The 26,490-nt window shown below is 53.7% G+C and overlaps 2 protein-coding genes across 3 annotated transcripts in view; both read left to right on the top strand.

Annotated features, from left to right (window-relative positions):
- The window catches only part of LOC137755070 (large ribosomal subunit protein eL19), a 406,958-nt gene that overhangs the window by 194,288 nt on the left and 186,180 nt on the right, over window positions 1-26,490 (top strand). The gene's annotated exons all lie outside the window — the stretch shown is intronic.
- The window catches only part of LASP1 (LIM and SH3 protein 1), a 37,794-nt gene that overhangs the window by 3,315 nt on the left and 7,989 nt on the right, over window positions 1-26,490 (top strand). The window contains exons 2-4 of the mRNA XM_068529472.1: window positions 4,083-4,177; window positions 13,059-13,143; window positions 20,534-20,641. Of these exons, the coding sequence (XP_068385573.1) occupies window positions 4,083-4,177; window positions 13,059-13,143; window positions 20,534-20,641 (288 nt within the window). The remainder of the gene's footprint in view (window positions 1-4,082; window positions 4,178-13,058; window positions 13,144-20,533; window positions 20,642-26,490) is intronic.

Consider the following 26,490-nt stretch of genomic DNA (forward strand, 5'->3'; position numbering starts at 1 on the left):
GGACACAAAAAAGGAGAAAAGGCCTTGCAGCCCTGGTGCCTCATTTCCTAGCTGAGAGCACCCCACGATCATCCCGTGACCATCCATTCATAACAGCTACGACTCACTGGAATGTGCCAGGCTCCATCTTCGTCTTCGCAGGAGCCTCACAAAGCAGATGTGATCGCTCCTGTAAATTAAGAACCCCATAATCAGAGGCTCAGACAGGTCATGCGGCTCACTCCCCTTTCCGCCAGAGCAGGAATTCAAATCTAAAGTTCTTCTTGCTCAGCTCTTCTGCCTGTTGTGTTTGCAAAAAGTACTTTTATTTACACTATCTCGTTAATAGTGGTCCCTCCCCTTCCTGACCCTGGCCTGAGGAATGCTCTGGGCCTGGGCTCTTGAACCAGGAATAACACTCCCTGGGAATCTGTGGTGGTGCAGCCACGGTCTATGCCTTTAAGCCAGCCTCCCAGGTGGCCAACTGAGCTAGGCTGGTGACCTGGCCCGGGTGGGGCTAGGGTTGCCCCTAGAGGAGTGAGAAACTGTAACCCTGGGTGACAGGAAGGGAGGGAGAGGTCTCATACTCCAACCCTGAGTCATAGGCAGCCCGGGTGCAGAGGGCAAGATACCAGGCTGCAGGCACAGTGACCCGAAGTTCACCGCATCCCCCTCACCCAGAGCTGTGAGCAGCCGCTTCCGCCACCTCCACGGTGATTCCAGAGGGACAGGGCTGGCCCAAGCCTCAGCCAAGTGCGGGGGATCTTGCTTCTGTCCCATCAGCCTCTGTTTGCCTTTCTGTGGAGTTGGTTGCAGCTTTGGAGCTGCAGGCAAGGGAGAGTTGAGGGCGATGCTGGAGCCTAGGAAATGGGCTGAGAGGCTTCTAACAGGCACCAGAGGTCTGGTTTTTGGTGAATAGGGAAACAGTGGACTTCCGGGGCAGCAGGGAGGATTCGAGTTGCATGCCTAGAGGTAACTTTGCTCCCTGAGTCCAGGGAATCCTTCTCTGAAATCTTCTTACCTGTGGCCTCTAAGAAAGAGGGGACTCTTGAACTTCTCTGGTGGTCCAGTGATTAAGCCTCTGTGCTTCCAAGGCAGGGGGCGTGGGTTCGATCCCTGGTCAGGGAACTAAGATTCCCACATGCCGCATGGTGCGGCCAAAAAATACAAAAAAGATTAAAAAAAAGAAATTGAAAAGAAAGAGGGGACTCTTGCTCTGAGACAGGGCTCGTGGGGCAGGGGAAAGAGGCAGACAGAGGCTCATTGTGGGGTTGTATTGACTTATTTCCCTGTGTCCTTCACCAGACCCAACTGAGACAGGGATGGGGTTTTTTCATTTGGGGTCCCCTCAGGGTTCCCGGCCCAGGCTTGGCCCAAAGGGGCTGTTGAATGACTTGTCATTTTCTGCCCCTGCTCCCCTCGCTTTCCTACCCCAAAAGGACACAGTGGCAGGAGCTGCTGGATTTTCTTGAACCTTGGAGCCCTCCTCCAGAGAGGGGAGGGAAGTGACGAGAAGCAGCTAGTGGTGCCAGGCTTGGCGCCTGTGTCATCTCCTCCCAGCACCTCTTTGGGACCGGGAGTTTTAGCTCCGCTTTACAGATGCAGAGACCGAGTTCCGTAGTTACCCTGAAGGTACTCTCAGTCCACTCTTGTTTTCATTTTTCTGTTACTGGACCCCCTGTAAGAGAACAGATGACCACTGCTTCAGCCTCTAACGTGTGTACCCGAGAGCAAGGGTGGTGGGGGTGAGGTGGAGAGGAGCTACCGATGGAAATGGGCACCGTTCCCTTGTACAGGGCTCCCCTTCCTCCCAGTGGCAGCTGGCGGGTGTGTGTGTGTGTGTGTGTCTTGTGGAACCCCCGGATTGGCTGTTGGCCTTTTACCCCAGCCTGGCCAGTATACTCTGCCCCCTTCCCAAGGGGCTTGGCTCCAGGGTGGGGACCTGGCTGTCTGCTAGGGTGGAAGTGTCTGTGTCTCTCTCCTTCTCTCCCCCAAGTCAATCAGGGGGCAGCTTCGGAGGTCCCCAGGCCTAGGACAGTGCAGATTCCTGCCTACGTGTGTGTGAAAGTGGGTCATGGTCTGGATTCCAGAAAATGTTTTTCCTGGCAGGCCCCTGCGGGGGTAGGGGCCCAGGCAGGGGCATGTGCAGCTAAGCAGGCAGAGGCCAGCAGACTGGGTGGTGACAGGGCTGGGGCACTCTGCCAGCGCCTCCCAGGCATTGGGGGAGGGAGAGGGGCTTTCACTTCGAGGGCTGGTGGGGGCAGGGACTACCCTGTTTTAGCTTTCCGGTGGGTTGTCTGTGCTGGGGTTTTGCACCGGGAGGAGTGTGGGCCGGACTCAGGGATAGGCCCCGGTTGGGGTGGAGGCCCAGCTTACAACAGCCATCCCTTGCTTCCAGATTTCCCGCTGACCTTCTTCCCAAAGAGCAGTTCTCCTGTCACTTTGTTTACTGTTCCACCACTGGAGAGTCCTTTGGGTCTCCTTGATGGGGAAAGTACCCTGTTAGAAGGTGATTACCCCCCAAATTACCCCGTCGTCTCTGGTTGAAGTGGTCCAGGGTGAGGGAGGTGGTATGCCAACGTCTCAGCTTCCTTTTTTCTGTCCCCTTCTCTGAAGTGTCCTAGAAGCACGCCTTGGTTGGGAAACACATTTTGAAAAGCACCTCCTTGGGGAAATTTCCTGACAGGTGGCCAAGAGCCGGGCGTGTGCTGGGCACCTCGAAAGCCTCCCTGTGCCCTTCCCTGGCTTCTGGCCTCTTTCTTTGCGGGGTCAGGAGTGTCTCCCTTGGCTGCTGGGAAATGGGGCAGGGACGGGCCAGCTGGGTCACCCCAGCAGCCCGGATTCTGGGGTCCTGGAAGCTGGACTCCTGGTGGGTGCTGATCCGGGGCCCTCGTCCTGGGCTGAGAGGGGCGGACTTCTGTCATTTGCTTGGGTTTGCGTGAGCATCGGCGTTTCTCAGGATGGGGTCACCTCTGTTGCATCAGTTCCCCTGCCCTCATGGTCTTTGACTCTCTTCCCCTCCCTCAGCCACCCTGGATGGATCCTTGTTCCGTTCTGGGTCCCTGGGCTTCACTGGAGTCTTCCCTGCCACGCATTCTCACTCACACGCATTGTAGCTGTGGTTGGGCACGGCAGAGCCCCCACCTGCACCCCAAGACACACCCACCTCCCGCCAAGCCGCCGAGCCCCCTCGGCTGAGGGTCATCTCTGCCGCGCCCAGCACCTGACACTCGAGTATGTAGGGGTGCCAGGTGCTACGCTGAGGGCTTTGTAGGTGATTTCTCATTTAAACCTAAACGATCCCAAGAGAGATGGGTATTATGATTTCCATTCTACAGACGCAGAAATGGCTCAGAGGTGTAGGTCCTGACCAAGGTCACACAGCTAGTCAGGGCGGGGCTTTGATGTCCACTATTGGGGGGGGTCCACCTCCAAGCAGAGGAGGGCGGTGCCTCAGAGGAAGACCAGCTGAGGGATGGGGGAAGGGTGTGGGTGTGGTGGCTAGAGCCTGGGGTGGTGCCAGTATAGCCCCCATGCTAGAGCCTGGGGCATCCACCCCCAGTCTGGGCAGGGGTCGCTCAGGAAGGGGAGGCAGTGGCGCTGGCGCATTGCCCAGGTCCAGGTGTGTCTGGAGGCCCAGGTGTGTCTGGAGGCCCTGGTGTGGGAGCTAGGAGGGACTGGGTGTATGGGGGCTGGGCCCTCCTCCTCTGTCAAGGCTGAGGAGCTGCCCCTCACGTTCAGCACCGGCTTCTTAGCAACCCTGGCGCAGCTTTGCATAAGCAATGAGGCTTCTCCTGCTCCGTCAGAGGGAGTGGTCTGGGGGAGGTGGAGCAGACCTTCTGGGGGCTGCTCGCTACTGTTATAACTGGCCTCTTCCCCACTCAACCTTGTGTCTGCCCTTCTCCCCCTCCGGATAGCTCCAATGGGACAGGGGAGGGAGGGTGGTGTCATCAGCTGCCAGAGCCTGTGACCTGAGATGGCCCCGGCTCACCTGGGGTGTGTCTGTGTTCCAGTCCCCGGATGGAGAGCTCCTTCCTGGGGCCCGAGCCCCCTTCCTGAATCCTGGTGTCTGACGGGTGTCCTCCCTCTGCCTTTGTCCCCAGTTCTGGCATAAAGCATGCTTCCACTGCGAGACCTGCAAGATGACACTCAACATGAAGAACTACAAGGGCTATGAGAAGAAGCCCTACTGCAACGCGTGAGTCCTGCCTTGGGCGGGGGCTGGGCGGGCACTTGGCTCCCTCCTAGCGCTTCCTTCCATTCTGATACCCACAAGATGACATGGCCCAGCATTTCCACGCTCTGCTCCATGTGTTTTAACCATGTTGAGTCCTCCTCACCACAGCTGGATGAAGTCAGGGCTGTTAATATGCCCATTTTACAGTGAAGGAAACTGAAGCTTGAGGAAGGGAAGGGGCTTTCCCAAGATGAATGACTAGTGACAGGCCAGTTCAAACCCCATAGAGCAAGCTTGTTCTTTCCACTGCACTCTGCTGTGAGAGAGGGATCCAGCGTGGGCTTTCAAGAAAAAGTCCTGTTTCTGCCCAGTTGTGTTCTCCACTTTGCCTTCCACATTTCTTTCCCCATGACAGCACCTGATTGTTTCCTCTCCCCTGCCCCCTACCAGACGGTCTGGGCACTAGGCCTGGGGGCTCCTGGCTACGGCCCTTCCCAGTAGTCATTTCTTGAGAAGTGGGGGCAGCATGAAGGGAGCAGCCTGGCCCCAGGCAGATCTATTCCCTGCCTGGTGGGAGGTGGAGACCTTCATGTCTTTTCCAGTGGAGTTTGTTCTGGTCTGCTGTGGGGAGGTGGGTAGAGGTGGGGTCCCCCATTCCAGGGGGATACCCCCATCCCATCCCATGCAGTTTCAGGTTGATTGCATTCAGGTCAGGGCTCATGTAGGACCTCACAGCCACGCTACTAGGTGGGGCTTCAGAAGGTCAAGTCACTGCAAGTAGGCGGCAAGATCAGTGTTCAAAAAAATTCAGGATCTGACTTGAGTCCTTTTTTTTTTTCTTTTTAAATTCTCAGTCAGGAGGCTTTCTGCAGCTGAAATTCACCTGGGAGGGGAACGTTGGGACCTGTCTAAAAGGAGTTGGGGCCTTAAACCCCTGTGAAAGGCTGTCTTCCCCCTTACTGCCCTCCCCTCCCCTGCACATACCACAGCCTCTTCTCCTTGGGGCTGGAGCATTCATCAGGCGCTTACTGCCTGCCCTGCCGGCTGCTAGATGCCAACCTGTGCCAGGTGCTGGGAAAACAGATTTTCTGATAAAATCTCAAGCCCAAGAAGCACCATGAATCACCTCCCTTCTGGGAGGGATTGGGGGCACTGGGAAGACTGCCTGGGGTAGAGGGAGGGTCACAGCTCTGTCCTGCCTCCTCCTTCAGCTGCCCCTTCTCCTCTATTAGCTTCCACTGGTCTTCTTCCCCATACCGACCTCTCCCACCCCCACCCCCCAAGGGAAATGGGACATTCTTCAAATTCTTAAAGGCTCACACAAGCCCTGATTCTCTGCAACTTCCTCCCTCTGTTGGGGAGTAGGGTGGGGTTCAGCAAAGCCAGAGGCTGGGGCAGTTAACCCCTTGATTGCTGGCCCACTTCAGGCTAGATTCTGGGCACCTAGGCTCCTTTGGGGGCAGCTTCTGCGCCTCGGCCCCTCCAGGCAGAAGTCTGGCTGAGCCCGGAGCCCAGTGGATGGCAGGGGCTAAGGCTTCTTCATGTCTCTTCCTAAGACTCCGGTAGCCTAGAATGCAGCAAGCGCTGGGAGTTGGAGAAAGAAATCAGAGGCTTGTCCTTGGTTTCTCTGCCTGTTCTCAGTCTAGTGCCAAAGTCCCAGCTTACTTTTCTCACCCTCTTCTAGGGAGGCTGCAGCAAGTAGGGGTGGGTAGCTCCTGCAGGGGTTGGGGGGGCTCCAGGGAAGGCAGAAGATGAAACACCCCTCCTGGGATGCTGCTTCCAACCTGCCGAGGGTGAGATTCCCCCGTCTCTCTCCTGGCCTCCAGCCAGAGAAGCAGGTTGACCCCTGTCCATTCCCTGAGCCTTTACAGCCCTTATTCTTCCACGGCTAGCTGACCTTTGGCCCAGCTGGGATGTTACCTGGGAAGGACCCTGGATGAGGGGCCGAACACTCGGGGGATTTGTGGCCCAGCTGTGTTTCACCCGCACTGTGGTAGCACCTGGCCGGAGGCAGCCACACTCCCTCAGCTGGCGTCTGCTGAGCTGCAGGTCCTTGCCAGCGAGCCAGACGTGGGGATTCCGGGATAACCCAGAGGCAGGCCCGGCTTGCTCGGGGCGCCCTCCGGACCTGTCGGGGCCTCAGTTTTCCCGTGGTTAAAAATTCCTACCCAGGGATGCTGGAGCCTAGACCAAAAAGTTTTGCGCACCTGCGACGTGCCAGGCACGGGTGTTGAGTGTTCACTCTCATCCCTTCCTGTTTTCTTCCTGCCTTTGGCTCCATCCCCCAGTGACATTCCAGTTCCTGAATCCTGGGGTTTCCAGGATAAGGGCAGCCTGGCCTTGCTTTGCGAAGCTCAGGCCTGGCTTTTCAGCACGTCCCGCTCAAGACCCAGAGGGACAGGTGATCGCTCCCGGCCCCCCGGCCCCCGGCCCTTTGCCAGGGAGTTGAGCCCACCCAGGGAGGGAGCGTGCAAGTTTGGTGTGCAGGGGGGCCTCTACGTTCTGCCGATCTCTGGTTAGTCCCTGAGCCAGAGTCTTGCAGGAAGGGTGGGCAAGAGAAAGAAGAAAGCTGTCTGTCTCTCTCCAGTGGCTTCTCAAGATTGAGATTTAAGTTCTGGAAAGTGACTGAACGCAGCAAAAAGGCTCTTCTATTTCTCTCTTTGCACCAGACTTATCTGGGGTGAGGCCGGGGAGAGAACATAGGCCAGAGCCCACAGCCGGCCTTCTGGGTGGTAGTGGACCCCCAAGGACGTGCATTTACACACGTGCCTGTGCATATCCAGACACACACGCTGCCGCCAGCTGTGGGGCCAGGGAGAAACGCCAGGGTGTCGGACTGTATAGGCTGTGTTTGTGTTCACACTTCCCAGGCCACAGGCACTCAGCCTTGCTATGACAAGGTAGAGGGGAGCATGCCTGCATTTGCATAATAGCCAGCAGCGGAAGAACCCACTGTTAATCGAATTCTCTCTTGAAGCTTCTGGGTAGGTGGAGTGAGCCTATTCCAGTTGTTATAGGAATATTTATGCCCTCATTTATGCCCTCGATGATTTGTTTTGTAAACTATTCTTTCTGAAAGTGGGGAAGGTGGGTCCACGTACAAACCTGGTCCTTTGTCTCCATGCAAATAGTTGAGGAGCCCGGAGGACAGGGGGATTGGGGGGGGGGGGGCTCAGGGGGACACGTGCCTGTTCCTTTCTCCTTGGGGGCCATGAGTCTGTAGAGGCTGCAGACCTGAGGCAGAGTTGCAGGCCAGGGGAACCAGCTTTTGGGGTGTCAAGTAGGGGGTGGACATGGGCTGGGGAAGAACGGGGGGGATGCTCAATTGTACCTTTCCCCTCCTCACTGACTGCAGTGGTAGGGGTCTGTCCTTCAGTTGCCTTGAGCTGTGGGCTGAGGGGCTGAGGAGGGTGGAGGTGTCCCTGGTTCTGGGGAACAAGGGACTGTGGTCCTACTCCTTCCCCAGGCCTCAGAGAGTGGGGTGGGGCCTGTGCTGGTGGGGCTTGAAGTATCTCTGGGTTCTAGCAAATTGTCTTGAATCCTAGCTGCTCTTAGGGGATGGGGCAGTGGTGGGCAAATCCAGGAATAGGGACTGGGGCTTTCCCACCTCCCCAGAGTTCTCTGCCTCTGACTGGGAACAATGGGATCAGATGTCTTGGGGAGCTGGGGGTAGCACCAGGAGAGGGAGTGGGATGGGTGTGTGTGCTATGTTTGGGAGCGGGGAGTCCAAAGGGGTATCCACAGCGAGCAGTGTGGCCTCTAGGCAGCCCCTACCTCTCTCTCACCCCCAAATCCTTATACTCAGATGTCAGGGCCTCAAGGAACCTCAGGGATCACTTTGCTTCCTAACAGCCCATTTTATAGATGAGGAAACTGAGGCGCAGTGTTTCCATGCCTTTCCTGACTTGGCGGAATCATTTCTCTTTGTGTATTGCCATTTTTCATTTTGTCTACCACCACTGAGGGCTGGTAAGTTCTTCTTCATGTCTAGCCTTGATCTTTTCAGCTGCTCATTTTTTTCCCTCTGGTCAAACAATGCCTCCTTGTTGCTTCCTATCCCCACTGTTTCAGCCCCTTTGGCCTGGGGAACTGGTGAGAAACTGGGTAAGAAGGGAGCCCTCCCTGCCCGCCTGCCCGTGGGCAGTGTTCCCAGCAGGGGAATCAGCAGCTCCTTCCAGAGGCAGGATGTAGGGGCTGTGGGTTTTTTTCCCCCCCTTTTGGTGAAACCAAAGGCTCCTTGTTGCTTTTGTTGATGTATTTTTGTTCCTCCTTGAACAAAAAGCTGTGGTTTTTGAAGGGATCCAAGGCTGGAAGAGGCGAGGTTGCCTGTAGAAAGGGGGAGCTGGGCTTCCAGGATATCTGGTCTGTTCTTGTTCTGCCTCTGGAACACAGCTGATGGCGGGACTGGGAGTGGGGCTTCCTACGCGTGATCTCTCTCCCCAGTAAGCCCATAGCAGGAGCCCTGCAGTTTCTCAGCATCCTCCCTGTCCTCATCGTCCCTCCAAGCAGGAAGGTGACTCAGAGGTCCTCTGGGGCAAGCCCCCCTTCTCCTGCATCCCCACAGGTCATGTCTGGACTCTTGAGACACCTGCTTTAGAAGTGTCTTAAGGAGTAGGTGGCTTCTGACTGGGGGTGGGTGAGAGACCCCAGAGGGTTCTCTCATAATAGCCAAGCTTGGAAACTGGTTGGGTTTAGAAGAGGAAGTTCTCTACCCACCCAACCAAGCATATCTTTCTGCAGAGCTGGGAGTGGGCAGGCGTTCACCTGGCAGGGAGGGATGTCAGCCTGTGCTTAGCTGGCTGGGCAGGTGTGGTATAGGGGAGAGTGCATTGGGCCAGATCTCTGTCCTGAGTTTCTTTCTTCTGAAACACTGAGCCTCAGTTTTCTTTATCTGTAAAATGGGCACAGTGATAACGCCTGCCCTTTTTAGCCCAAAGCCTTGTGGCAGGTTTCAGGAGAGAATGTGCACAGGATACAGTGTATCCAGAAGTCACTTTATGTGACTTAGTTTTCCTAGAGGCCTGGGCTGCTGCCAGCAGCTGCCTGATTGTCCTGCCCCCAAGGCTTCCTGTCCTAGTGGGCTCTCTCCATGCCCCTCTCTTTCCCAGAGCAGCTGATACTGCCATCGAGGGTGGGGAGGGGCATCGGCAGAGGGCCCACCGCTTGGAATGGTTAACAAGGGGCCGGGTGCAGGCTGGCCCACAGAAGGGACAAAGAACAGCTGTGCTCTGGACCCGGCTCCAGGCCAGGGTTGGGACACCCAGTTCTCCCCACCCTGGTCCCTTGTTCCCTCACCGTGGCCCAGTCTGTTGGTGGGGCTGGGGTTCCAGTGGGGTCACTAGCTGGGGGGGGGACCCCTCTTCTGCCTTTGCGTCTGCATTGGGATACGCATATATCCATTCATCTCAACTGGGATCTGAGGGTAATGGGTTGGGGGGGCACTTCAACCTGAGGATAGAGAGGGAGGGAAAAGGTAGAATTCCCAGCAGTTGTTTCTGGAAGGAGGTCAAATCGATTGTAGCCCTCTTGGAAGGCAGTCATGTGGATGGGGGAGGGGCACAGCACTGGCGTTCTGGCATAACCTCCCTTCTAAAAACAAACCCGTGGCACCTGTCTTCCTCACCTAAATTGTCTACAAGGATCCTGCAGACACAGCCTCCTAGTTTTGCCTTCGTGGGTTCCTCTGCAGTTGAGGACCCTGGCTGTCTGTGTCTCTTCCCCCACCCCCATAGACTCTCTCTGTCTGCCTGCTCTCACCGCTCTCCTGCCTTGAGCCGAGGATGAGGTTGCCATGGGAACCCGAAGCGCAGTGAGCAGGGGACAGGAAAGGCAGAGTTGTCTCGCCAGGGCTGGGGGCTGTGGGTAGGGGACAGGGTTGACCCAGCAGGAGGAATATAGCCCGTGCTCATGGCTGCCTGCATTTTTTGGCCTGGGGTTGGGGTTTAGGAGACAAGGGTAAGAGACTGGAGGCTCCAGAGCCCCTCTTTAATCTATTTTAATCTGATGGCAGGCTTAAAATCCCCCTCCTCCTCCCACCAGATTAAGCTGAGTCGACGACATCTAGGCTGGTCCCCCCCTTCCCTTCTGATGGGATTAGTGTTCTGGCTGTGGGGGGGCTGAGATCTGGGGGTCATGATGGCTCCAAAGAGAGGATGAAAGACCCGCCAGCCCCATCCAGAGGCACCCACTGCATGTTGGGGGGTCTCCTGAGACCCTTCTGGTGGCGTGTAGGAGGTATACGAACGTGGACCTGCTGGCCTCAGTGTCTAGGAGAAGTGCATTGCTGCAGAGGGCTCGCCTAGATATTCATCATGTGTGAGGAATAACACAAAGTGCACAGGATCCTCGGAATTGCGGAGTGGGGTTGCGTCTGGCTGACCTTGGGCCACGGGACCTGGCACTCCGTTTTAACCCTGTACATTCAGGCAAATGGGAAACCACAGGTTTGCAGACTGGCTCCTGTGCATATGTGTCTTCCGAGCCTGCCAGACACCCTTCCCCACCAAATGCTAACCAGAGCCACCATCTCAGAACTGACCCTTCAAGCTCTGGGTCAGAGCTGCCCTGAAGGTCTTCTCCATCCCCCTGCTTCAGGACCTAACCTCCCTCCTGTGCTCATGAGCCCCGACTTACAGACACTCTCCTCACCACACTGCCCACCCCTTGACACCTTCATAATGGCTCTGATTTGGTGGGAGGGTCATCTCCAAAGCCCTCCCTCCTAGGACCTCAGGGCCTGCCAGTTCTGCTGGAGATCTTACTTAGATCCCTCCTGCTGTTCTCTTTCTAGTCGCCAGGAACAGACTCCCAGTTGATCCTCCCTTTTCCTGGAACTGCTCAGGGAGTTTGAATGGAGCACCTCAGCTGTAGGTGGCCCTGGCTTTGTGGAGCTGGGCCAAGCCTGGGACTGGACCCACAGCCTTAGCCCCACATTCATCTACGGGACATTTGTGTTGCCGGCTGCAGGCAGCTGTATTTGCTTTTTAGTCTCTTGCCTTGCTCTTCCCTCTGCTCGGGGAGCCATGGGCCTGGGCTGATCTGGGAGGCAGGATTCAGGCAGGGCAGTGCAGGCTTGGAGTTGGGGCACAGCTAGAATCACCTTTTGTGATTCTAGGTCCAAGATGATGAAGTTAGCTCAGAGGGAAAAACGATTTGCCAGTCACCCTGTGAGACAGTGGCAGGGCAGCACCCAGCACTGTGCTCCTTCTAGCCACCCCCCAGCCTCCCCCCAACCATTTAGTTAGTTCTCCAGCCCCCGAGTCCTGCCCTTGGCACGGGGAAGTTTGTGTGTGATTACCAATGGCTCTCGCTCAGGATGGGCCGGGCAGCTGGAAAACATGCCAGGCCTGGTGAAACAGAGGTGGAGGGCTGCTGGTGTCCAGTTCCAGGGCACATCAGCCAACCTGGCTGGCTGGAAGATGGCAATCCATCTCTTACCTGGGGACAGCCTGTGAGTCTGGCATCGGCTAGTGGTCATAGTTGTGGTGGGGTGTGGCCAGCCAGAGCTAAGAATGGCCAGGCTTTGGCTCCTGCTCAGAGAAGCCACCCACCAGTCCCTGAAGTCATTGGGGCCTATGTAGACCCCCAGCCCTTTCACATACCAGCATCTACACACAGACCACAGTGACTCAGGGCTGCCTCTCCTCTAGCTGGTTTGCTGAGGGACTTTGTGATGACCCAGGGGAATGGAGGAGACCCGAGTTCTAGTCCTGGCTCGGCTTCAACACCTAGTAGGACATTCGTTTATTCAACAAATATTTACTAAACACCAGGTACTATTTGGGGAGCTTGGAATAAACCGATGAAGAAAAGACCAAGAATCCCCTCACCTCATAGAGAACCAGTGGAGAGAGAAGACAGTAAACCGATGTGATAAATAATTATGAAGTCAGCTAAGTGCCTGGCGCCAGCACACGACTTCCTCCTCTGGGAGAAATGAGGGGGTTGGACCGGGTGGTCCTGGAGGTCCCCGCAGGCTTGGCTCTGAGGGCTGAAATGGTTCGTGCTACCTCCAAGCCAGCCCTCTTTCTGGGGGACAGGACCGTGGTCTGTCCTGTGTCTGGAGATTAGAGGGTTTGGTTCAGGGTGTTGGGTCCTGGGAGCCCGTTTGGGTACAAATCTGGATGCCTCCAGTTACTGGCCGTGTGCCTTAGCCACATTGTTTAACCTTTCCAAGCAGCTGTTCTCCAATCTGTCAAAGGGGGATAATAGGGCGGTTGTAAGAAGTTGATGAACTAAGGCATGTACACCCTTAGCACAGGGAAACATCAACTGTTGTTGCAGTGTTCTTATCTGTCACCCGTGGTGACCTCTTCTCGGCCTCAAGCTGATCTCTCATCTACCCTCCGATTATGTTGGACCTTGTTAGCTGTTTGAAACAGCACTCTGGATGTCTGTGTTTTTTCTGTCTCACTGCCTTTTCCTGGAAGCCCCCCAGGATATGTGTATCCCTTTCCCCTTTACTTCTGTCTCTGTATCCCTCCCGCCCTTCCTCTGCTACATTGGTCTCCACTTCTGGTCTCAGCTGAAAGCTTTGTCCTAACCCCATGAGCATCTTCTTCCCAGCCTGGCTAGGCCCTCCTGGGTGCCTGGCCCCCTTGACCTTCCTGTGCAATAGACATGGATTACTTGGGTGATCTGAAACCCTTAGAGAGTGTCCCCATGTCCTCCCTTTGGAGTTCTTGGTGGCCAGCCAGCCACTCAGGCCTGATGTGTCTTCCCAGTTCAGCCCAGGCTGAGTCTGAGAAACGCTTGCCTCCCCTCGGCCATGGGCAATGGGCACTGTGGTTCTGATGCTGGGACAGGGGCAGGGGCTGCCCAAGGATAAGAGAATGGAAGCCCAGAGGTTCCTGCCCCTTCCCCCAGAATGACCCCCACTCTTTTTTTTTTTTCTGTCCTGCAGACACTACCCCAAGCAGTCCTTCACCATGGTGGCTGACACCCCGGAAAACCTCCGCCTCAAGCAACAGAGTGAGCTCCAGAGTCAGGTGAGGGGGCGGGGCCTGGCCCTTGGGGGCGGGGCAACCCCTGGATTTGACAAGGGCTCCTTCCTTCTGTGGTTACTCGGCAAGGCCAAGGCGCTGAAATCCTAGCAGTTACCAATCTCCCTGCCCCCACCCCACCCCCAGTTACTTCACATTTCCTGACTTGATCAGAGAAGTGGGCGAGAGCGTATCCCGCTTCCTACCTAAAGTGGGTGGGAGGGGTGTGGGCGTCGGATTTTTTCTGCTTCAGGTATTTTGTGGGGGACCCCTAGAGCCCACCTCCTCCAGGAAGCTGGTCCCCTCCCCCTCCTCTCCACTCACAGCCCCCCTCAGAGGGCAGGCTGCGAAGGGGGCCTGTCCTGCCTGTGTCTCCTTGGGCCTGATTTTCCTGAGCGCCTGCTGGGTGGGGAGCCCTGCGTGTCACTGCAGTAGGGGAGGAGACGGGCTTCCTGTGCCAGGGAGAACTCGATCTTCAGGGGACACTGAGGAATAAGCAAAAGATCCAGAACCTTTAGGCCAGAACGACTAACCCTGCCTGGGGGTCTGGGAGGGCTTCTGGGACAAGCCTGGCCTGGGCTCCGGGGTGGAGTGGGGCAGAGCAGGGCTTCATCAGAGACCCCTTGGGGAACGTAACCAAGTGGGCAGGGTGCCCAGGGCCAGGAAAATGTCTTGCAGGATCCACCAGGGCCTCAGAGCGGGATCTCTCCTGATCCCTCCAGAGTGGGGCTCCTGCTGCCAGATCTTGACGTGACTTCTCTGGTCACGTGAAGGAGAATCAGCCCTGGGCCATCTACATGCATTGCATTCTCTCGTTGACTCCTCCGAGCAATCCTGTGAGGAAGGTGCTGTTTTCCCGTTGTGCAGATGAGGAAACTGAGGCTCAGAGACAGTAAGGGACTTGCTAAGATCATATATGTAGCAGTAGAGGTAATAACTGTATTAATGGTTAACGTATGAAGTGCTCAGTGCTCTGGGCGTATTAATGTTCAATCCTCACAACAGCCCTTTGCAGTTGGCAGGATCGGTCTCACTTTACGGAAGAGGAAATAGATGCTGATGACTTGGAATGCCAATCTGTTTAACTCTGAGACTTGTGTTCTTTCCAGTTTTCCATCCAACTCCCTAAGGAAAACTATCTCTACCTTGATAATAAACACGATAGTTCCTCATGCTGGTGAGAACTTTTGCAGCTTAGCAAGCACTTTAGTTACTTTGCCTCATTTATCCTTGACCCGACTCCAGGGGTCAGACAGGGAACCAAGGCTCTGAGAGGCACCGGACTTTGCCTGTTGACATGCCCTCTAAGTGAGGTTTCAGGGTCTGGGCTCTGTTTTTTTCACTCCCGAGTACAGTGACCTTGACCGCGTGTAACCCTGATGAGGCCAGAGGTTCAGGCCCCCTCGTGTGTCCCACAGTGATGGGGAGCAAGTAGCGGAAGCTGATGTCAGCAGCAGCTCACATCTGCCAGCCCAGACCCCGCCCCCGCTGTGGTGTGAAAGCCACAGTCACTGGGGGAGCCGGAGTGGATACCAGAGCCTTGCCAACTGAGGAGGGCTGAGTAGCCCAGCTGGCAGGAAGTAGGCTTGAGACAGCGCTGGGGCCTGGGCCTGATCTGCACAGGGAAGACCCTGGAAAGAGACCAGCTGACACCCTGGTGGGGTAGGGCAGACGAGGTAGAAGAGGTTCCCACTTCCCTTCCCAGGGCCAGGCCCTGACCACCGCCCTGGACTCCCCATCCTGTCTGGAGCCTACTGGGGCCAGAGGTGGAAGGCGCTAAGTGGGGCAGGCAGACCAGAGCACCATGGGGTGACCTGTAGTCACCCCACAGCTTGAGAGGAGTGTGGGAGTGTGTGTACCCAGGCAGAAGCAAGGGACACACACACACACACACACACACACACCCCTACTCTCAGAAGGAGACATTCAAACCCTGTTAATTCCCTCAGCCTTTGTTGGTCCCACAAAAGCTGGGCTGCAGCTCTTTTTGCCCCTGGAACTTGATCCCTGAGGGGCAGGGTCTGTAGGAGGAAGCAACCCCTGCCCAGGGTCTGAAGGCTCTTCTGACCCCCCTGTCCCCCAGGGGCCTGGCCCACTGCTCGCCTCCTGGGTCCTGGGCTCCTGGCTCTGGGGCCGGCTGGGGAAATCATGAGAAAGGCAGTCACTCTTCATAGGTTCTCACTGCGTCCTTCATAGGACCTCGTTTAATCCTCACAACCACCTGATGACGAGGAACTCTTGTCCCTGTGGTGCAGATGGGGACACAGGTGAGAGAGGCCATGCCTCTTGCCAGAGCCCCGTGACGGAGGCAGAAGTCAAGCCCCTCTGCAGCCTGCTGTGGCACCCAGCCCTGTGCGCTAACGCACACGATGCACCAGTCACCAGTGGGGACAGGGGGGCTTTTTAGAATGCAGAGTCCTAGGCCCCGCCCAAGCGGCTTCTGTTTGGCAGTTCTGGGCGGGTCCAGGAATCTGCATTTTGGCGGCCCTGGTGATTCTGATGAGGGCTTTTGGTCCCACAGGCATGCTCCGAGAGGCTTGGAGCCAGGCTGTTGGGTAGGGAGGGAGCCGAGGAGCTGCTGTGAGGGGTGTGAGTTAGGGCTTTGCATTGAGGCCACTGCTGTAATCTGCAGTTGGGCTCCTGGGGGCTGGAGCTGGGATAGGCGGAGGGTGGAGACCCCGGTCCCGCCCCCTTTGCAAGCCTGGTTCTGTCTCCTACCTCCCCCCAGCTGTGTGGTCTGAGTCTGGCCCCTTGCCTCTCAGAGTTGTTTTTTTTTTTCCTGCCCGGTAAAATAGGGACAGCAAACCCAGTTACCCAGAGTTTGGGGGCTGGGCCCGATGCTCTGAGGCTTGAAGGGCTGAGCGGGCCTGGCTGGGGGCGGTGATGGGTTCTGGTGCCTTTGGCCACTGTGGAGGCAGGAGGTGTGGCCTGTGGCCGATGGGAAGGGAAGTGGGAACCTCTTCTACCTCGTCTGCCCCACCCCACCAGGGTGTCAGCTGGTCTCTTTCCAGGCACCTTCCTGGGCCTGCGTTGGTGTGTCTCTTCTCAGTCTCTGGGAAGTTGCCCATGCTATTTCAACTTTGTTTTCCTGTCTCTAGATTGGTTCCCAAAGTGGTACTTTGGGTGTCTGGGACACCTGGAGCCTCCCCTGTGGGGACAGCAGCCACAGAGCTGACCAGAAATGACCCTCTGGGTGGTCCTGCCCAGGACCGGCTGAGGCAGGGCACTGGTGGCCGGGCCTGGCAGCTCTCCCACCGCCAGCCCTGCGCTGAGAAGCAGCAGCTTTAGGGTGGGGCTGAGCTGGGGCCGTGCGGGCCCCTGAGCCCAGGCAGAAGTGCAAGAAAAAGGTCTCTTTCATTTTTCCCTCATCGTCCGTGGTGCTGCACGTGGGATATGCCACAGGGCACATACCACAGGGCACAGGAGAGTGTAGCAGAGCCTCATTCTCTGCCCTGCTGTTGGCAGGGTTCCCACTCTCTTATCCTGAATCTTGTGACCAGCAAGGCGGGCAGCATACCTGTGTCACTCTTACTGGAGCTGGCTGAGGGTCAAATGCTGGATCTGCCATCACTAGCTGTGTGCCCTTGGGCAAGTTATTTAACCTCTCTGAGCCTTAGTGCCTTCATCTGTAAAGTGTGGATTACCTCCCTCCAAAGGTTATTGTGAGGATGTTAGTATATGTTAGGCATTTAAAACAGTTCCTGGCATACAATCAGCACTCAATAAATGTTCGCTGTTACTATTCTCCTGGAAAGGAGAGGAGATGGAACTTGGGTATGATAAAGCTGAGGAATACTAGACTTTCTGATGATTGCTTCCAGAACTGACCTTTTTCGTTGGCTCTCCTCCCCCATCCGTGTGTGTCTAATTTTATTTTTATTTTTGATTTTTTGATTTTTCGCTGGGAACATTTTATTTTATTTTATCCATTTATGTTATGAACTCATCACAGTCCCTCTTTTTTTTTTATGTTGTGTATTTTTAAAATTTATTTATTATCTTTTCTGGCTGCGTTGGGTCTTCATTGCTGCGCGCGGGCTTTCTCTAGTTGTGGCGGGCAGGGGCTACTCTTCGTTGCAGCGCGCGGACTTCTCACTGCGGTGGCTTCTCTTGTTGAGGAGCATGGGCCCTAGTGTGCGCGGGCTTCAGTAGTTGTGGCTCGTGGGCTCAGCAGTTGTGGCACGCGGGCTTAGTTGCTCCGCGGCATATGGGATCTTCCCAGACCAGGGATTGAACCTGTGTCCCCTGAGCTGGCAGGTGGATTCTCAACCACTGCACCACCAGGGAAGTTCCTGTGTGTGTCTAATTTTAAAACGATTTCTTTTTTGGTTAGAAGGAGGTGGGTTACACAGTATGTGGGTCCAGCTCATGGTAGGCACATAATAAGTGGAAATTGTTGGTATCATATTTTTTTCAATAAAATTTTTTAAAGTCGTGATCTTTTCTCTTATGTTGGGTCAGCAGGGCAGTTCTTTTTTTTTTTTTTAACATCTTTATTGGAGTATAATTGCTTTACAATGGTGTGTTAGTTTCTGCTTTATTTTTCAAATTACGCTGCCTGTTTGGAGATTTTTATGTCTGCATTCAATTCATTCATCATTTACCCAACAAACACATGTGTATACCTACTGTTTGCTACAATAGCGATGAACAAGATAGATCCTGGGAGAATAATTAATAAATTTACATATTAAAAAGTAGAGTTTCTTGGGGCCTCAGGCATCATTACCAGCCCTGCCTTGGGAGTTTCCAGGATGGGAGGCCCAGGCAGCATCCGGGCTGCAGTTATCTAGCTGCCGTGCTGAGTTGTATCCTGCATCTACCAACAAAGCAGGTTGAGTGACCTTGGGCAGGTAACTTCCCTCCTAGAGCCCCCTGTCATGTCCTGGTGAGCCATCCCACATGAGGGCAAACACTCCTGCTTGGGTGATGAGCAAGGCTCTAGGCACGGACCTCCCCACGCTCTTGGCTCCCCACCTTTTACCTCTGCCACACACTCCAGCTCCAAACAGCCTCCTGGAGAATCTTCCCCACCTTGATTCTCCATAGTCAGGGCCTGCAGGTGCTTAATAAATATGGTCACAGACTCCAGAGCTGGGAAGGCTTTTAGAGATCAGCTGGCTAGCCCCTCTAAGGGGACCCAGAGAGGGGGACTGACTAGCCCAGGAACGTACAGCAAAGTAGTGCTGAGCCAGTCCTGCATCCTTTCTTGCCCCTGCTCCGCCCAGCCCTGCCCTCTCTGGGCTGCCTGTGCCAGGAGTGAAATGAATTACCCTCCCCAGCAGGGAGGGAGAGGCAGTTCCCGAGCCTGGGAACCAGCTGATGTCATTGTAGTGTTGCCATGACAATTATTCCCCTGGATTAGGGGCCTGATGCTCCAGAGGCCAGGAAGTAGAGGAGGAAGGAGTGGGGCACTGGCATTTGTTCAGCACTTTAAGGTTGACAAAGCACTTTCACACCCACCCTTATCAGTACGCATTGAGCCCTGCTATGTGCCCCACAATGTGTTTGCTGCTTTAGAGCCACTGTCTGTAATCCACACCGTTCATTGGAATGGGTCTATCATGAGCTGCATTTTACAGATGTGGAAACTGAGGCCCGAGAGGTTAAGTCAGTTGCCCAAGATCACTCAGCAGGTGGGAGACAGCCTATGTTCATACCAGCTCCCTCTGGCTCTTTGCCTATGCTTGGTGATAGGAAGCCCCCTCCCCATATTTTAACTGATTCCTATGACAGTCCTCTTATAGGTGAGGAAACCAAGCCCAGAGGCCTTGTATCTGGGCTTCTGCATCTGGAGCTACACCTTTTTTTTGGAATTTTTGAATTTTATTTTATTTATTTTTTTATACAGCAGGTTCTTATTAGTTATCCATTTTATACATATTAGTGTATGGAGCTACACATTTTTGACTCTTAAGTTTCTTACCTTTCCTGATGCCCCCTTCCCAGAGGGTTCTCTCCACCCCCCTACCCCCAACACTAAGAGTTGCTGTGCTGGCCCAGGCCTTCCTGGAGGAGCTGATGCTGGGCAATTCTGGGCCCTTGGGGTGGGTTGGTACCTGTACCCACTGTGTTAACTTCCAGTACCCCTTACTCTCTTCCAAAGGCACATCCAGGCCTTTGTTTTTAGTCTGGATCAGAACAAAAGAGGTTCTGGAAACTTTTAGGCGCAAGAACCCCATGGATGGGTAAAGCTGGGGCTCGGGAGACAAACAGGGACCCCAGCCCCTGGGGGACGTGCAGAGGAACTGACAGGTAGGTACTGTCACTCGGGTCCCAGTGCAGCTTGGCCCTGTGGCCAGATGACTCCATGCCTGGGAGCTGCCTGGAGATTCCCAAGGTCCTGGGCCTCGTGTCCTGGGCTGACCTGCCTCTAGGACAGTACAGCCCCCATGGAGGGGAGCCAGGCAGCTGGTGGGGTTTGGAACAGCTGGCTGCCGAGGTGGACAGTGCACACTCAGAAAGCCAAGGGGCATTTCCAGCCTCCATTCTGTTCCTCAAAACCCCCAGGGAAGGACAGGATAGTTTTCATATTTCAATTCTTTTAGTGCTTGGGAAGTCCTTTCTGACGTCTGACTCAAGTCCCCCTGGTACTCAGGTTTCCATGGAATTCTCAGAAAAGAGGGGGGCAGTGGAGGTGTGGTAGGGGTCTTCCCCGGAGCTTGGAAACCCGTTCTGAAGTGCTGTCTGTCCCCCCGCCAGTTTCATCCCCTCCTGTGGCGTTGACCTCAGAAGCCAGCCTGGCAGCCGCCGGGGCCTGTCAAAGGCTCATTGATTGAGTTTTCCGAGCGGCTGTCTCACCTCCCCCCTTTCTGGGCACCAACTTTGTCCCTTGGTACAGCCCTCACTCAGCTGGTCACTTAGCAACTCCCTCGGGCTTTCGGCGGGTAGAGCCACATCCTGGCTAGGGTGAGGGCTGGGCCAGTCTTTGGAGCTCTGGAAAGAACCTTCTTCCTCTAGCTTTCAGGCAGGATGGGCCAGTGGTGAAGGGTCAGGAGTCAGGCAGATGAGGGTTTCATCCTGGTGGCTCTGGACATGTGCTGCTAAGCTGCGTGACCTTGGGCGTGGGACTTTGCCTCTCTGCGGCTCAGTTTCCTTGTCTGTAAAATGGAGCTAATGATAGTATACAGCAAGACTTAAATGAGATAGTTCATGTAAAGCGCTTGGCACTCAGGATACACTGAATACGTATTAATGGTTTATTATCATTAGTCTAATACTTTTTGGCCAAGGCTTGTGCTTTGAGTTGGGGCGTGGAGGTGGATGTCACTGCAGGGGGGTTTCTGGTCAGGGTCTCTCTCCTGGCTGGTTGCTGCCTTAGAGGTGGCTGCCGGCTGGGGCCCTCTCTGCTCCCCGTGCCTCGACTCCAATCCCTCTCCACCCTGTGGTCCTCCAGGTGCGTTACAAGGAGGAGTTTGAGAAGAACAAGGGCAAAGGCTTCAGCGTGGTGGCAGACACACCCGAACTCCAGAGGATCAAGAAGACCCAGGACCAGATCAGTAACGTAAGCTCCCCTGCTCCCTGGGGTACCATACTGACACCCTGCCCTCCCTTCTCGTCCCCTCCCCGCCCGCCTGGCAGATGCGTGAGGCCAGTTCTCTGCCGCCCCTGCTCTCCTAGGCGGGCCTGGCTGGCGGCTGCTTGAGCAGAGGGAAGGGAAGGGTTTGGGGTTCCCAGATGCGTTTCCTCTGTGCACCCCCAGATTCCCCCTTTGATACCCTCTGCCCACATAGTATTTCCGCCTTAAAAGGACTGGACTTTTGGGGGGGTGTACAGGGAGGGCCTTTATGCTAAATCACCCCCCGTACCCCTTACTCTCTCTGAACATCCCCCGCACCCCCCCGGCTGTGGTGAGTGCCAGGGTCCAGACTGGCTGTTTTGTCTGAGCACAAAGGTCAAAACTGGGTGGCAGAGGTGGGGAGAGGCCGGCCTCCCCCTTGTCTGCCTCTGGGTGCTGACACTGCAGTCATTTCCGCCCCCCCTCTGCCTCCTCCCCCACCTCGGCTTGCTCTTCCTTCCTGTGTAAAAACCCCAGCCGGTTTTGCCCGCTGGCCCTGCTCCCCCTGGCCTGGCACTCCTGGGCCCGGGGCGGTGACCAGTGTCTGGCCGTGGCAGGGCTGGGTGTGGAGAGTGCGCAGTGGATCGATGCGCCCCATGGCACCTGTGGCCAGGGGACAGGCCTCAGTTCCCTGCTTGGTGGAGCCACGGACCAGCAGCTTGTATGGCTCTGGGCCGTGGGAAGGCTGCCTAAGGGGCTTTGGGCAACGTGGGGTCGGGGGGGCACCACTGTGAGCCACAAGCACGGGACATGGGCCGCAGACCCATGTCGCACAGGGTCCTACAAAGGACCGGGCAAGCGGTTGTCTTCATGTCTGGAACAGGAAGGGGTTGGCACGTTGCCCGTGTCACTGGGCTGAGGGACTGGGGATAGAGGCTGCAGAGGGCCTGTGTGTTAGCTGGTCCACCCGGCATCCAGCCCTCAGCCCTCCACCCGACCTCCTTGGTCGGGCACTCCTTCTAGAAGTTGGCTGGACCGTGCTTAGGGTGGACTCCGGCAGTGGCTCAGGTGGATGTCAGAAGCCAGGGCCCAAGCCATCAGAACCTGCCATGCCCAAGACCATGGCTTTTAAGCTTTGACAGCAACCTGCAGTATGAAATACATTTCACATCGTGACCCACCGAACAGGCCTGCTGATTTATTTAAGGGAAACAGAATCAAAACTTCCAGGAAAGAGTGCTTTACCGCTTAGAGGGCATTCGGATATTTTCTGTTCTATTTTAGTTTGTGAAAGACGCTGGTTGCCGACTTAACTAAATGGGTTTCGCAACTAGGTTGTTGACCAGCAGCTTGAAATTCATGGCTTGAGGAAATGGAGTGCTTCCTTTGGGCTAGGACGCCTCTGAGGGCTGTAATCCCTACCTGCTCCCCTGCTCCTCTGCCCCCCACCCCCGCCGGAAAAAAAAAAGCCTGTCTCAGTTGCTTCTTTATAAGCCAGGGCCTGACCTCACACCCTAGAGCTTCCCTGCCGGGTCTGTGCCCCAACCTCCAAAGGGTAAAGCGGGAGGAAAGAAGGTGTGGGTCTCAGCTCTCCCCATGGAAAACGGGAGGGAGGGGAAGCCACGGGTAACGGAAGGAAGACCCAGTTGGCTCACAAAGCTGGAATCTTGGGTCTTCAGCCTCTGTGGCTTTTCACTGTGAAGACTGTCTCATCTTGGATACCTGTTCCCCGCCTACAACCCAACCCCCAGCACATTCACTCATAGCTTCCAGCCTGGGGCTTTTAGAAGAAGGGAGACAAGCCCAGTCATCCCTGCCTCCCTTTCGGGAAGGCTTCCAGAATACTTCACACACGGCCTATGGCACCTGCACGCACCCCCCCTCCCCCTCCCCCCCCAACTAGTTATTGGAGGTGTTAATGTCTGAGGAGCCCTGGTAACAGAGCTCACTCTGGCCAAGACACTCACACCTGAGGAGATAACATCTTATCATTAGCCACAGGGCTGCAATTAGCTGATTGTCCTCTGCTCTGAGGTGGGGGCGGTGACTTGAGCCTGACCTGGTTCTGCTTTTGCAGCTTTAGCTGGAACCTGTGACTTGTGACCACAATGCTGGAAGACTCTTGGTTTTAGCAAGTACAGTTAGTGTGTCAACTGTGGGCCTCCAAACAGCTGGACAAGAATCACTTGCAAAGGTTGATTGAAAATGCAGGCTCACAGGCCTCCTCCCCAGGCCACCGGGGAGCAGAACCCAGGAACCAACATTTTCTCTCTCTCTTTTTTTAGGAACCAGCATTTTATTTTTAAAATTATTTTTGTCATTCCTTTTTATTTTTATTGAGCTATAATTGGCATACTGCACTGTATACGTTTAAGCTCTCCAGCATAATGATTTGCCTTGCATACATCATGAAATGATTGTCACAGTAAGTTTAGGGCACAGCCATCATCTCATACAGATACAAAATTAAAGAGATAGAAAATAAAATTTCTTTTTCAGGAACCAGCATTTTTAACACATTCCCTGGGTTACCTGAAGTTTGAGAATCGTCACCAAGAGCCTGAAAAAGCTTCACCAGAGGTGCCAGGCCTGGCCACATCCCAGAACCCCCCAGGGAACTTTAAACCATGTTGTTAACTTGTCCCTCCTCCAGAAGAAGAGTTTTGGGAAAGATGGTGTTTAGAGCCACACCTTTTGTTTTGTATCCAAAATAGCGTTCCTGTATGTAGCTTGTCACTCACTTCCCAGGTTAACGTCAAATGACTCCTCATTTGCGAGGAAAATGTCAAGCACTTAGTATGTGATAAATATTGTCAATTGCTATTAATTTAAAGGCAGACTTGCCTGCTTTCTGCACTGTGGCTAAAGAAGGGACATGGACTAAAGTTTGGCTGAAAAGTTAGGCCATTGTCTAGTACTGAGAATGTCTGGAAAACTGAGGGGGCAAGGTGCTAGTTAGACATCTGTGGTGCGTATTTGTGTCTTTTTTTTTAAATTGAAGTATAATTGATTTACAATGTGTTAATTACTGCTGAACAGCAAAGTGATTCAGTTATACATATATATATACGTTCTTTTTTTTAATATTCTTTTCCATTATGGTTTATCATAGGGTATTGAATATAGTTCTCTATGCTATACAGTAGGACCTTGTTGTTTAGTAATTGTGTCTTCATTAAAGGCACCTGAAGGGGTGAGAGGCCAGGAACGCAGGCTGTGAGCTGAAATTTATCCTGGCCTTTGGTCACCAGCTGTGATGGCTGTAATGGACGGGAGTCTTTAATTGCTGAGGTCCCTATATGGGAGCCACAGCCTTCAAGCAGAGAAGCTTTTATTTATGTACATATCTACTTATATACTGATTTTCTGTATACAATTCTGGGTCTTTTAACTTTTCCTTTTTCTGTGAAGTGTAACACATAAACACCTGTGTGTGTACTCACCATGCAAGTCAAGAAGCAGAGCATGACAGCACCCCTGTCAAAATAGAGTTTTCAAAGTGTTAAAAAAAACAACAACAAAAAATGTAACTCTCATGCAGTGAGTACCTATCATATAATTACCTTAATTATGAGGAACCAGCTGGAGCATCTGACAGGCAGAGGTGATGCCTAGTCTGTGAAAGAAAGCACTGGATATAATTAGATACAGAACTAGTTAGTGTTCTGCCATTAGCTGCAGAACTAGTTAATGTCCTCCAGGACTATAAAACCATAAGCTTTGGGCTTCCCTGGTGGCGCAGTGGTTAAGAATCTGCCTGCCAATGCAAGGGACACGGGTTCGAGCCCTGGCCCGGGAAGATCCCACATGCTGCAGAGCAACTAAGCCCGCAAGCCACAACTACTGAGCCCACGTGCCACAACTACTAAAGCCCGGGCACCTAGAGCCCGTGCTCTGCAACAAGAGAAGCCACAATGAGAAGCCTGCACACTGCAACGAAGAGTAGCCCCCCGCTCCGCAACTAGAGAAAGCCAGTGCACAGCAACGAAGACCCAACACAGCCAAAACAAACAAATAAATAAATAAATTTATAAAAAAACCCAAAACCATAAGCTTTGGAGATAGCCTTGCTACAGGCAGAAATCCTTTGCATTTCTTTCAGTCAGAAATAATTAGTAGCTTATATTCCTTAAATAAACTTCATTCCTTATAGTCCAGGCCTAATCAGTAGTAAATAGTAAAGTCAAAGAAAATTCTAGCCCCAGAGACAAATGGCCCGGAGGTGGGCTTGTTGGACAACCCTGTAGTTTAATTTTTGAAAGCGTGTGCTGTTCTTTTCTTTACAATTTTAAAATGTAGCTATGCTTTCTTTTCTTAGTATGTAATTTTTTTTATTGTTTTTAAATTGAAGTATACTTGGTTTACAATGTTGTGTTAGTTTCAGGTGTACAGAGAAGTGATTCAGTTTTATATATACATATTTTTTCCCCCAGATTCTTATCCCTTATAGTTTATTACAAGATATTGAGTATAGTTCCCTTCCCTGTGCTATACAGTAGGCCCTTGTTGATTATCTCTTTTATATTTAGTAGTGTGTATATGTATCTCAAACTCTTAATTTATCCCTCCCCCCCCAACTATGCATTTCTGAATACTATAGTTTTGTTTTTCCCAATTTTGAACATATCTATTCTTTTGTGTCTTGCCTCCTTTGGGCAACATTGGGTTTAAAGAATCATGTACATGTTTGCACGCAGCTGTAGTTTGTTCTTTTTTCTTGTTGTATAGCATTCCATTTAAAATGCTTATATTGATTCTGGTGTTGATGGTCATTTGGATTGCTTCTATGGCTGTGGACAGCTTCATACCTATTTCCTAGTGTTAAGGTGGAGTGGAATTGCCAGATCTCAGAGCGTATGTTCCTTCAGCCTTACCAGATAACGCTGAACTACTTTTCGAGCGGTGGTATTGATTTACCCTCTCGCCGGCAGTGATGAGAGTTTCCGTGGCTCTACATCCTTAGACTTGTTCATTTTAGCCATTTTGATTGTGTGTAGTGGTATCTCATGGTTTTAACTTGCATTTCTCTGATTACTAATGAAATCGAGCACAGATTTACATTTGTTTTAAAAACAAAATCGTGTTAGTCTCTCACAGGGAGCACAGCATAACATGGTGGTTGAGAACTAGGAGCTGATGTTAGGACTCACCCACCCCTTACCTACCTCCTGAGCGTTGGTTTCCCCATCTGTAAAATGGGGATGACAGGGATACATTGTTCTTGGGCTGGCTGAGAAAAGGAAAGGAGTTATACATATAAGGGCACCACAGAGGACTGCAACAAACGGAAACACTGTTAGAAAAAAACAGACCCTGGCTGGTGAGTTGACTATTCCATTCAAAGCCTGATGTTCCCTTCTTGCTCATGATGTAGAATCATGTGGAAGCAAGTGTGGAGTCAGACCTTTGTTTTCCACCACAATCAGGAGAGCAGGGGTTCAGAAAACAGAACGTCAGCTAGCAGAAAAACTGCATTTTTCGTAGGTTTGGAATGGACCCTCAACTAGTCATCCTGGAGTCCTGGCTGGCAGGGCCCTTGGATGAGCGGGGAGGGTCCTTAGGCCTGGGTCCCTCCACCCGTGTGCACTTGGATCTCATGGGCACAGTTAACAGCCTGGCATCCTTCCATGGGATCCCAGGACAGTTTTTAGACCAGGGCTCTGCTGACATTTCTGAGCTTATGGTGACACCTTTTCAGGGCATTTAGACGATTAGAACTTTGCTGAGCTTGGAACAGGGAGGGATCAGACAGGGCCTTGGCCTCTGAACAATGTTCCTTTCCCTTTTGAATGTGCTAACACCCTTTAAGGTGCCTCCTTGCTTCTCAAACTATTAGGTTGATCGGCAAAGTAATA

The sequence above is a fragment of the Eschrichtius robustus genome, chromosome 20, assembly GCF_028021215.1.
Source record: "Eschrichtius robustus isolate mEscRob2 chromosome 20, mEscRob2.pri, whole genome shotgun sequence".
Lineage (NCBI taxonomy): Eukaryota > Metazoa > Chordata > Mammalia > Artiodactyla > Eschrichtiidae > Eschrichtius > Eschrichtius robustus.